Raw genomic sequence first — 12,460 nt, forward strand, 5'->3', positions numbered from 1 at the left:
AATCTCAGGAACACAGAGGCTAAATAGCAACAATAGCATCAGCCAAGTAGAGACTGTCCTGCTCGCCCTTCCTCGTCTGGGATCGGACTGCAGGTACAGTAAGTGCCATTGACACAGAAAGCATTCTGGGGACACTGGGAACAGGTACCTGAGGGGAGAAGACCCAACAGGTCAGATGTCACCGGGGTCAAAAACTCTCCTGTTATCATTTGGCTTTGCCTCTAAGCAGGGCCTCTAGAGGCTGAGGAAGGCTGCACCATTTTCTTTTTGTGAGATCTCAGTGCATTAAAAAAATTAGAGATACCATATATATACCTTATGAAGTGATTCCCCTCGTAAGTCTAGGACCCAACTGACACCATACAGAGTTATTATAACATTACTGATTATATTCCCTATGCTGTACTTTACATCCTCATGACTATTTTTATAATGGGCAATTGGTACATTTTAATCCCTTCACTTTTTCACCCAACCCCCTAACCTCCCCATCTGGCAACCATCAGTTTGTTCTTTATATCTATGAGTCAGTTTCTGTTTTGTTTGTTCATTTATTTTGTTCTTTAGATTCCACATATAAGTGAGATCATACAGTATTTGTCTTTCTCTGTCTGAGAAGAACAGAGACTTATTTCACTTGGCATAGTATCCTCTAGATCCATCCATGTTGTCGCAAATGGCAAGATTTCATAAATATCTAATCACTATGTTGTACACCTGAAACTAATATAATATTGTATGTCAACTATAATTGAAAAATACATTTTAAAAAAATCTAAAAAAAATTAAGAGGTTTCAAACCCAGAAAAAGTGGGATTCCTACGCACAATAAAAGATTGGGGCTGGCATGAAACAAATTAATTTTAACACAAAAATTTCAATGCAATATAATTGTGCTATTCTCAAGTTCATTGCAGAATTTATAAAAGAGGAATGCATTGGTTAAGACTTGGGACTCTGGGTTCAATTCTTGTTTCACCACTTACTAGCTGTGTGTCTTTCCCCAAGTCTTAAACTTCCTGTGTCTCAATTTCTTCATCTGTAAAATGGATTATTGTGAGGAGTAAGTGAATTAATACATACAAAGTGCTTTCGGCAGTGTCTGGCACGTAATAAGTGTCAGCTATGATCATAAAAATTTGTATTTGGAGGGTACTATGGAAGGTATATTCTTTTAATGGTATATGTTACCTATGTAATCCTATGGATAACTTCATTTAGACAGAGATACACTAAGAATTTTAATTTGAGGAAAGAATGGGGATGAGGAAATATCTCAAGCTTTGGGGCTCATGGAGAGACTCATGGGGAGTGGGTGCTGGGAGCATGACGGGGAACACAGCACAGAACGTGGCTTCTCAGAATGAGTCCCCTGGCTGGACATGCAGAATCTCAGGCCCCACCCCAGACCCGCTGAATCACAATCTAGTGAGATTTCCAAGGGATTAAAGCTAACCTGTAATGGTCTGGTTCATATTCTGTTGACTTATGATCAGAATGAAACGGTTACCAGCATGCTGTCTCTCCCACTAGAATATTTACTTCATGAGACTGTGTGGGTTTTATTCACTGTTCTGTTTCCACACTGGGCACATTATGCTTACTAAAAACAAACAAATATCCAAATAAAAGTACAATAAGAAGATAAATTAAAAGATTTCCAAATTTGATGAAATGATCAATTAAAGAACAAAACAAGATAGGAGCAACCCTGCCCAAGTTCTGTTCCCAACATAAGCCCCTTTCCTCCAGCGTGTTGGAGGGTGTGGGTGACCCCATGTTCATTCTTGATCCACTCTCTCCCTGGTCTCTGGCTATGGAAGAGCCAGGCTTTGAGCACTCACTTTTGGCCTTCTGAACCATGACGCCTGACAAACTCAGCAGAATGCAGAGCCCTGGAACAGGAAAGCAGAAGGAAGAGACATAAAATTATGGAGGAACCATTACAGGAAATTCTCTGTGGACTGTGTATCAGTTATCTACTACTGCATAACAAACCATCAGAAAAACATAGTGGCTTAAAATAACAACGTTCATTTTTATTATCTCTCATTTTATTATTATTTCTGTGGGTCAGAAATCTGGGAAGGACTTGGCTGGGTGGTTTCTTATATTGTTGCGGTTAGACAGGGGCTGGGGCTGGAACTGGCTGGGCATTACTTCCCTTCATGTGGTGTCAGAGCCTGGGCTTGTTTGGGCTTCCTCCTGACATGGCAGCCTCGGTCAGGCTGCACAGGAACCAAAGTCTATCCCAGCTCCAACAAACTATATACCTATCACCCCACTTGGCAAACAGAGACCCTTCCATTACCAGGTCCCACTTTTTAAAAAGCTTTATTGAGTTATACTTGATATTATTGTTACCTACAGGTACTATGTTTTATAGCAGATCTCTGGAACTTATTCATCTGTGTAAGAAAAACTTTGTTCCCATGGAAAACAACTCCTCATTCTCCCTCCCCCGACCCCTGGCAACAACCATTTTATTTTCTGCTTCCATGAGTTTGAGGACTTTAGATACTTCATCTAAGTGGAATCATGCAGTTTATCCTTCTGTGTCTGGCTTATTTCACTTAGCATAATGTCCTCTAGGTTCATCCACAGTGTTGTGAATGGCAGGACTGGCTTCTTTGTAAAGGCTGAATAATATTCCATTGTATGTATATACCACAGTTTCTTTATCCATTCATCAGCAGGGCCCACTTTCTTAGGGGGTAGCCAAAGTTGCCAATAAGGTTATTAGTCGCCAGAGCTAAATTTCAACCAGTGCACACTAAGAGAACCCTGTTGGTTGTTCATATTGCCATGCTTTCACCCCATTTGTTAATAATCATGGCCCAGAAACAGCTTCCAACTAGTTAAACACGGCGGAAGTGCTTCCTGCTTCCTCAGGCAGTCTGAGTGCTGTCACATTTTCTCAAGGCTAATCTTCAGGGTCTCCTTCTAGCCCAGCCAGCAACCCCGCGCTCAATGGTATGTGCACGTGTCATCAGCCTGCTGGAATCCGAGTTCTGAGAGACTTCAGAAACCATCCACTAACTCTTTTTGTTGATGAGGAAACCGATCCTCAGTTTCAATTTGCTCAGACACCAGTTGTGCAAGTTTGGGCAAGTTACTTTAGGTTTCCTTGAAACATGGTGACAGCATTACCTACTTTCTGGGGTTGGGGTGTTGACCTGAATGAGGAAAGGCATAAAGTACAGTGTCTGCAGTCTCAGAGATATAGAGAAAAACTGAGGGGTTGCTAGATGGGAGTGGGGTGGGGATGAGGGAGAGGGTGAGGGGATTAGACAGCACAATCAGTAACCACAAGATTGCTGCTGGGATACGAAAGACAGTTTGGGGAATATAATCAATAATGTTGTGAAGATTTTGTAGGGTGTCAGATGGGCACTTGTCTCATTAGGGAGACCACTTCAGGGATGATGTAAATGCCTGATCACTGCACTGTACACCTGAAGCTGAAGCTGAATGATACTGAATGTCAACTATAATTTAATATATATATTCACAAGAAGTGGAATACAGCATAAGGAATAGAGACAGTGGAAATGTAATGGCTGTATGCGATGTCAGAGGGGCAGTAGATTGGGGGAGGGGAGTTATCACTGTTTGAGGCGTGTAAAGTCTATCTATTACGTTGTTTTGTACACCTGAAACTATAATAAAGAAAAATTTGAAAAAAAGTACAGAAATCATTGCATAAATGTTAGCTGTCTCTATGATAATTTTATTTGCATGAGAATCCCATTCTAATTCTTGACCTGATGCTCATTCTATTACACTGTCTGTTCCATCCAGTGATGAAGGCAGAGAGTTCACACATAACCGAAATTCACAAATAATCCATCTCAGAAGTGTCTAGGACTCTGCCTCCAGTTGCCCTAAAGCAGGAAACATCTTGTTTGGGCTTCTTTCATTTAAATTGCACACTCTCACTTAAATTGGATTCCACAGATACATAGAGGGTGCCAGAAAAATGTATGCACATTTTAAGAAAGGAAAAAACTATTAAAATTGTAATACTCAATATATACTGATAACAAAGAACGAACACAAGTCATGTTTGACTCCTGCAATTACAAGAGGTGCTCAAAGTTACCATCTGTGCCCAGACACTTCTGATTATGGCGAACTACTGCTTGAGCAACATTGACCAAAGTGTCCACTTGTATGCATTTTTTGGCACCCCCAGTATACTGAACACCTCTTGTAGGTAAGATGTTGAGGAAGGGGCTGCAAAGGTGAGGGGACACGTCATTTGCCTTCAAGTTGCTTATATTTTGATAGAATTTATGGTGTATCCCTCCCTCTGTAACTAAATAGTTGTGAGACTTTGAGCAAGTCATACACCCTCTCTGTGATGCTGTTTCACATCTGTAATGTGGAGATGCTGTGTGACAAAGGGCAAACCAATTTCAGCTTGATGCCAGGCTAAAGTAGGTGCTCGATAAATGTAAGCTTTGGTTGATATTGTGGCTATTGATAGTTATTTGACCTGGAGCCAGAAGGACGGACTGGATTTCTGAGTTGGGGAACCATCTGCACTGAAGTGGTGGTTGAAGCCACAGCATCATGAGATTCCTCTAGGGAAAGGGAGTAGACAAAGACAAGACACCAGGCAGAATCCTGTGGAAAAAAACATTATAGCAATGATCTGGAGTCAGATGGCTTGGGTTGAATCCTGACTCTGTCATTTATATGCTGTGTGACTCTGGACATGTAACATAACTTCTCTGTGCCCTAGTTTTCTCAGCTATAAGATGCGAATAATAATAGTACCTACCTCATGGGCCTATTGTGAGGATTAAATGGGTTAATATACATACGAGGTGTGACAATTAAGTTCGCAGACTTGTTGCAACAATGTTGCTAACTTTTTTTGATATCAGAGGGATTATTCATTATGAATTTGTACCAACTGGACAAATAGCTAACCAAGTTTACTATTTGGAAGTGCTGAAAAGGCTGTGTGAAAAAGTTAGATGACCTGAACTTTTCACCAACAATTCATGGCTCTTGCATCAGGACAATGCACCAGCTCACAGGGCACTGTCTGTGTGGGAATTTTTAGCCAGTAAACAAATAACTATATTGTACCACCCTCCCTACTCACCTGATCTGGTCCCCAATGACTTTTTTCTTTACCCGAAGATAAAGGAAATATTGGGAAAGGAAGACATTTTGATGACATTCAGGACATCAAGGGTAATACGATAACAACTCTGATGGCCATTCCAGAAAAAGAGTTCCAAAACTGCTTTGAAGGGTGGACTAGGCACTGGCATGGGTGCATAGTTTCCCAAGGGGTGTACTTCAAAGGTGACCATAGTGATATTCAGCAATGAGGTATGTAGTACTTTTCCTAGGATGAGTTCGAGAACTTAATTGGCAGACCTCGTAAGGTGCATAGTGAGTGCTCAAAAACATTGGTTATTATTAATAATAACCTTGGTACAGGAAAAGGAAAGAGTAGGGAGGAAACAATAGCAAGAGAGGCAGAGAAGAGTCAGGGCAGCGCTAGGTCACAGAATTCATCAAGGAGGGGAGGATATCAATTATGAAACAAAACCTGTGAAGAAGATGAACAACTCATTGGATTGGACCATAATGAAAATTTTAGGGATATTTGAAAGCGTAGCTTGAATAGGGTGGTGAGGAAGGAAACCATATCCAAGAAAAAAGGAGTGTTCAAAGCAGTTCAGAGGAAAGAGGAGAAGAAAAAGACAGTTAATTGTTGAACCAAGCAGTTCATGATAGGGGGTAGGTTAAGATGCAGTCATTGTCAAGGTTACACATACCTGGAAGGAGTGATGGCTCTTGCATTCCTGCATGCAGGGAACCCTTGCCAGCCAGCTCTTGAAGCTCCCTACTGCGCTTTAAGCCAACCACTTTTCCTATCTCAAGGAAATCTCATGAGAATTGACGTAAGTATCTTAGGTCAGCTGACAGGAAATTTTTCTCAGAAAAGTGAACTTCTCATCTTTCACCATCAGACCCATGGTTCTGCTTTTTATTTATTTTCTATACCTTGTCTGCACTGTTTTCGTATGCTTCCTTGGTAGTAAGTTTTTCTAGCTATTGTTGATTGCTTTTGGGATGACAGAATCAATTGACCCTAGGTAAGGCATGCCCTTCAGTTACATAGCATTGTCTGAGGAAGTGACTTTGGAGTCAAAATAAACCTTAAATAGCCCTATGGTTTTTGAGCTGGGTAAGCCAGAATTTAGGGTGTCTTTGTTGGTATGTAAAGTTTCTGGGGAAATCATTTTCACAAATCTTGGGCTATTATGCCCCCCAGAAGATGGCACTCACCAGATATGACTGGAGTCTCAAATCTGGTAGAAGGTGATATATTATTTGGTCATTTAGGGGCAATCCAGACAGTTAAAGAAGCACGATCCAGTAGGGTTTGGGAGAAAAGACCTGTAAGTCATTCTCTCCTCCAACAAATATTAACTAAGACAAATTTATTAAGTGACAGGATCTGCACTATCTCATTGGGCTACAACAGTGAACAAAATTAACACAATCTTTCCTATATAGAATTAGAGGCTAGTGGGGGAAGCCAGACAGTTAAATAAGTATAGTCCTTATGGAACTGACCTACCTCAAGGTTCAGTAGTGGCAAGGTGGTGCTTCTTTGGACATCCGGCAATCCAAGAAATTCAGGATCCAAGCGATAAACAAAAAAGTAATTACTAAAGTATCGTAAAAACGCAAACAGAGATTCCATTCATGACATGCAGAAAAATGTCTTAAAGTCACTGCTTTCTTATCTCTCAAGTAGGGAAGACACCACTCTTTTTCTTTTCTGTCTTTAAATTGTGTTGGGGAGGAGTTTAGAGGAAATTTGAATTACTGAATGTTTTAAAGCAGTGTGAAGATATGATTGGCTCTGTTTTGGGGAGAGTTTCTCTGAATGCTTTATGGATTGGATGCTAGTGTGGATATGGGGGTCCAGGGTGGACAATAATCCAGGCATAGCTAATGCACTTTTGCAACATATTTTATGTGGTCTCCCTGCTTATTTTCCTACTCTGCTCGAAAACATTCTCAACCAAGCAGCCATAGTTATCTGTCAAAACAGATTAGACTCTATCACTCCCCTGCTTAAACCAGTCTAAGGCTCTTCATCTCACTTAGGATAAAAACCAGACTTCTTTCTGTGGCCCATAAGCCCCTCCATGTTTTTTCCTCATCTACATCTTACACTTTGTGGGGACAGAGTCCCAGAGAGTAGTTTACAGGCTCTCGGCCTCACGTGAAGGGGTACTGGCTTGGGTGGTAAATGGAAGTCGGCTGTGGCTGATTGGCCGTCGGCTGTGGCCGGTTAGCCAATTGGCCGCTGTTATAACTGCTGCAACTACGGAGGGCCGAGGAGAGCGGAAGAGGAGATCCAAGAGAGAGGAACAGAGTTGAGAGAGTGGAGAAGAGTCGTCGGTCGGTCGGTTGGCGGCCGGTGGGCCCAGCCTCCAGTGAGACAGTGGTGGTATGGCTCCCCTACCTATGGCTCCGTGGGTGTTCCTTTTCGGCCTCACCATATCCTGCGTTCTTGTGTGGGGAGCGGGAGCAAAGACCCCGCAGGCCGCCCTGCCTGAAAGATGGCGTGGCGAGAAGGCCTCCGCGCATGACAAATGGCGCAGCAAGCAGGGTCTCCTGCACGACACACTTCATTTGCTATGAGTCCCCCTTTGCTCCCTATTCCTCAGCCACAGTGGTCTCTTCTGTTCCTTGAGTGCATCACACTCCTTTCTGCCTCAGGGCCTTGATACGTGCTTCCACATGGCCTGGAATGCTTTCTACCTTAACAGTCACATGTTCGCCTCCTTTTTGTCTTTCGTGTCTCAACTTCAAATGCACTTTTTCAGACGGTGTTCCCTGATCACCCACTAAAGGAAGTTCTGCCAAATTACACTCAGTCACCCTATTTATTTCCGCAAATGTATTACCCAAATCTGTCATTATCTTGTTTATTTGTCTGTCTCTCCCTTCTAGAATGTAAACTCATAGTTTTCTTATCTACCTTGCTTCCCATGATATCATTGCTGAATGAATGAATTGATGGATCAATTGGAAAAGAATGAAAAAGAAGACTCTAACACCAAGACATATCATAATTAAAATGCCAAAGGTTAAAGACAAAGAGAATCTTAAAAGCAGCAAGAGAAAAGCAGTTAGTTACCTACAAGGGAGCTTCTATAGACTGTCAGCTGATTTCTCAACAGACACTTTGCAGGCAAGAAGGAAGTGGCACGAAATATTCAAAGTGATGGAAAACAAGGATATACAACCAAGATTACTCTACCCAGCAAAGCTATCACTTGGAATTGAAGGACAGATAAAGAGCTTCCCAGAAAAGAAAAAGCTATAGGAGTTCATCACCACCAAACCAGTATTTCTAGAAATGTTTATAGGAACTTCTTGAAGGAGAAGAAGAAGAAGAAGAAGAAGAAGAAGAAGAAGAAGAAGAAGAAGAAGAAGAAGAAGAAGAAGGAGAAGAAGGAGAAGAAGAAAAAGATAAAAATATGAAGAATAAAATGCCAATAACTACATATTCATGAACAATTACTTTCAATGTAAATAGATTAAATATTCCAATCAAAAGATATAGGGTGGCTGAACAGATAAGAAAACAAGACCCTTACAAATGCTGCCTACAAGAGACTCACTTCATATCGAAAGACACACATAGACTGAAAGTAAAGGGACGGAGAAAGATATTTCATGCAAATGGCAACAAACAAACAAAAAACCTAAGTAGCAGAGTAGCAATACTTATACCAGACAAAACAGACTTTAAAACAAAGGCTATAACAAGATACAAAGGAGGCAGCCAGTTAGCTCAGTTTGTTAGAGCACAATACTTGATGCTTGTAACACCAGGGTTGCCCGTTTGATCCCTGCATGGGTCAGTGTGAGCTGCACCCTTCACACCTAGATTGAAACAACTACTTGACTTGGAACTGATGGGTCCTGGAAAACCACACTTAAAAAAATTTTTAAAAAAGTTAAAATAAAAAAAGAGACAAAGAACAACCCAGTATTACCATTTCTGGGTATTTATCTGAAGACAACCAAAACGCTACTTCGAAGGGATGTGTGCAACCATATGTTCATTACAGCATTGTTTACAATAGCCAACATGTGCAGGCAGCCTGGGTGTCCATCAATGGATGAATGGATAAAGAGGAGGTGGCATATATGTATATATAACGAAATATTGCTCAGCCATAAAAAGAATGAAATCTTGCCATCTGCAATAACATGGATGGACCTAGATGGTATTGTGCTGAGAGGAGTAAGTCAAATGCCATATGTTGTGGAATCCATAGAATAAAATAAATTAATAAACAAAGCAGGGCCAGCCTGGTGGCTCAGGCAGTTGGAGCTCCGTGCTCCTAACGCCAAAGGCTGCCAGTTTGATTCCCACATGGGCCAGTGGCAGATGACTCAGTTGGTTGGAGTGCGGGCTCTCAACCACAAGGTTGCCCGTTCAACTCCTCGACTCCCACAAGGGGTAGTGGGCTGTGCCCCCTGCAACTAACAACGGCAACTGGACCTGCAGCTGAGCTGCGCCCTCCACAACTAAGATCAAAAGGACAACTTGACTTGGAAAAAGTCCTGGAAGTACACACTGTTCTCCAATAAAGTCCTGTTCCCCTTAAAAAAATAAACAAAACAGAAACAAACTCATAGATACAGAGAACATTTTGATGGTTGCCAGATGGAAGGGGGTTTAGAGGGTGGGTGAAAAAGGTGAAGGAATTAAGAAGTACAAATTGGTAGTTACAAAATAGTCATGGAGATGTAAAGTACAGCATAGGGAATATAGTCAATAATATTGTAATAACTATGTGTGGTGTCAGATAGATACTAGATTTATTGGGGTGATCACTATATAAACTATATAAAAGTCTAATCACTATGTTATGCACCTGAGACTAAGATAATATTGTATGTGAACTGTAATTGAAAAAGAAAAAAAACCCTGAAAAAACAAAGTTTCTGGGGCAAAAGAAAAAGAATCTACAGAACTTGGAAGTAAGTCGGGGGCGGGGGCTGGGAAGTGAGAGAGAGGAGTTAACTCCTGGTTGTTTTTCTTTTGCTTAGGCAACTGGGTGGGTCACCACCACCATCACCACAACCACCTCCACTGTCTTCATCACCCTCATCTGCTCACCACCATCACCACCATCCTCACCACTGGAACTGCTTTTGCTAAGAATACCAACAACTTCCTTCATGCTCTGTCCTGTGAACGTTTTTCAGTCTTAATTCAGTCTGCTCTCTCTCCTTGCCCTCCATGACTCCACACTTTACTCATCTCCACCAATTTCTCTGTCCACTCTTGCCCTGTCTTGTCTATTAGCCACTTCCTCACTACTTGACTTTTAAATACTACTCAGGGTTCTGTTCTCTCTCTACAATCTCTCCCTATATGACCTAATCCATTACCAGGGCTTTAATTACCATGTTTGTTGGCTGAGTGGGGGAGTCCTCTCTTTTGTGATCCAGGCTATATATACAATGTACATGAAGTCACAGCACCTCAAAATCCACTTGTCCAAAACTGAATTGTTTCTCTCCCCCAAACCAGCTTTTCCTCCAATGTTCTCTTTCTCTATAGCAAAGTAGCACTGCTGTTCTTTCCCTGTAGTCCTCTGGGGTTGGGGTGATAATTGGAGGCAAGAATTGATCAAGAAGGACAGGTAGTGCCACCTAATGGTCAGACCGATGCTATTACAGGGCGTTAGCTCTAGAGCCAGACTGCCTAGGTACAAATATTGGCTCTGCCACTTAATACTGTATGACTTGGGGAAAGTTACTCAACTTCTCTGATTTGGGATAACTTTGACAGTCTCCTAACTGGTGTCCTCTGTCTCATCCTTCTGCCTACAGCCAGGAGAACTTTCTGAAACATGAATCTGAGCTCATCACACACCTGCCTCACAGCCCCACGGACACTTCGCAGGGTAAATGTGCTCAGTAGGCACATAAAGTCCACCTGATCTGCCCCAATCCACCTCTCCAGTCTCATCGCCCACCTTTCTCCCTCAGGCTGCCCACCTGCCCTGAGCTACTTGCTTTTTCCAGCCTCCAGGCCTTTGCATGTGGTCCCCTCTGCCTGGAATTGCCTTTTTTCCCCACTGCTCTGCCCCTGGCCAAGTCCTTTAAGTGTGCATTCTTTTGTATATCCTTCCATAACCCCCAAGGTAGGTCCCTAGAGCCCCACTCTGCCTCCTTTGTACACCCCATAGAGTTAGAATCTCCCTCCTCTATTCATAACATATTTAATCAAATCTAAGGTATCATCAATTTTAAAGTATACCATTATTTTATGTACCACCAAATCTAACAAATTATGACACAATGTTTTCTTGTTCTTTAGAATTTTTATTTTATTCTTATTGAATGAGGTATTGTAAACTTAATTAGAAATGAATTTTTGTCACATATCACTCTTTTGATTGGATGAAAAGGAAAACAGAAGTGGAAAACAAACTGGTTAAGATATTCTTGAAACTTGTTTACATTCTGAATCTTCAAAGTTACTATAAACACAGAGCTATCCTCGTCCATGTCTTTCCAGATCAGTAGTTCGCAAGATGTGGTCACCAGACCAGCAGCATCAGCATTACTTGGGAACTCGTTAGAAATTCAGATTCTCGAGTCCTGGGGTGGGCCCAGCAAGTCGTGTTTACACAGGTCCTCTAGTGATTCTGACACACGCTTGAGTCTTCAGAACCCAGTTCTGCATGGTATTGTCTTTTGGTTCATTAAGAGTATGGTGATGTGGCATTTATTAAAAGTATTCAAAAAATGAACCAGAAGCCTTTGCTGGCTCTCTAATGCTCTCACTCTGCTTAGTAGCATACAAGTATAAACCAAATGTCCTTAGCCTTTTACCTGTGATGACGAAATGAGATTATAATTCCTTGTTTATAACCAAGTTATTACAGCATAAAACTGCAGGGACTTTCATGCTGAAAATGACCCTCTGAAAGTATCTTCTCAGTTATTTCTGAGTCTCCTGCAGGTCCACCTCACAGATGCCCTTCCTTTCATCCATCCACCCACCCACACTTTCGTCCGTCCACGTCCATCCATCCATCCATCCACCCACCCACTCACTCACCCTCCCACTCATATTTCCTTCCTTTCTCACTTCCTTCCTTCCACTACAGACTTTTCTCTTACTGCCAGACAGCTGTCTGCCGCTGTTGACTTCCATGAACAATCTGTTTATGGTCTGTGCTGGACACTCATGCACTGGACTCAGGTTGGAAATGCACATGCTCCTTGCTCTTCAATGTCACTTGTCCCAAAGCTTTCAATGGACACTCATTCCAGATCACCAGAGGTTATTATTAACTAACTGTTTTTCCACTATTAGTGCTTCACCCCTTAACACTAACTGGATTTCAGGGCAACAGGGCCAGTTGGTTGCTTCTATATG

At 41.9% G+C, this 12,460-nt stretch overlaps 1 protein-coding gene across 1 annotated transcript in view; it reads right to left on the minus strand.

Moving 5' to 3' along the window:
• Window positions 1–5,896, minus strand: part of ADGRE3 (adhesion G protein-coupled receptor E3) — a 44,230-nt gene extending 38,334 nt beyond the window's left edge. The window contains exons 1-3 of the mRNA XM_074338118.1: window positions 5,802–5,896; window positions 1,845–1,895; window positions 55–148 (exon numbers count right to left, since the gene is read on the minus strand). Of these exons, the coding sequence (XP_074194219.1) occupies window positions 55–148; window positions 1,845–1,895; window positions 5,802–5,826 (170 nt within the window). The 5' untranslated portion in view covers window positions 5,827–5,896. The remainder of the gene's footprint in view (window positions 1–54; window positions 149–1,844; window positions 1,896–5,801) is intronic.
• Between the last annotated feature and the right edge of the window lie 6,564 nt (window positions 5,897–12,460).

The sequence above is a fragment of the Rhinolophus sinicus genome, linkage group LG07, assembly GCF_036562045.2.
Source record: "Rhinolophus sinicus isolate RSC01 linkage group LG07, ASM3656204v1, whole genome shotgun sequence".
NCBI classification, from domain to species: domain Eukaryota; kingdom Metazoa; phylum Chordata; class Mammalia; order Chiroptera; family Rhinolophidae; genus Rhinolophus; species Rhinolophus sinicus.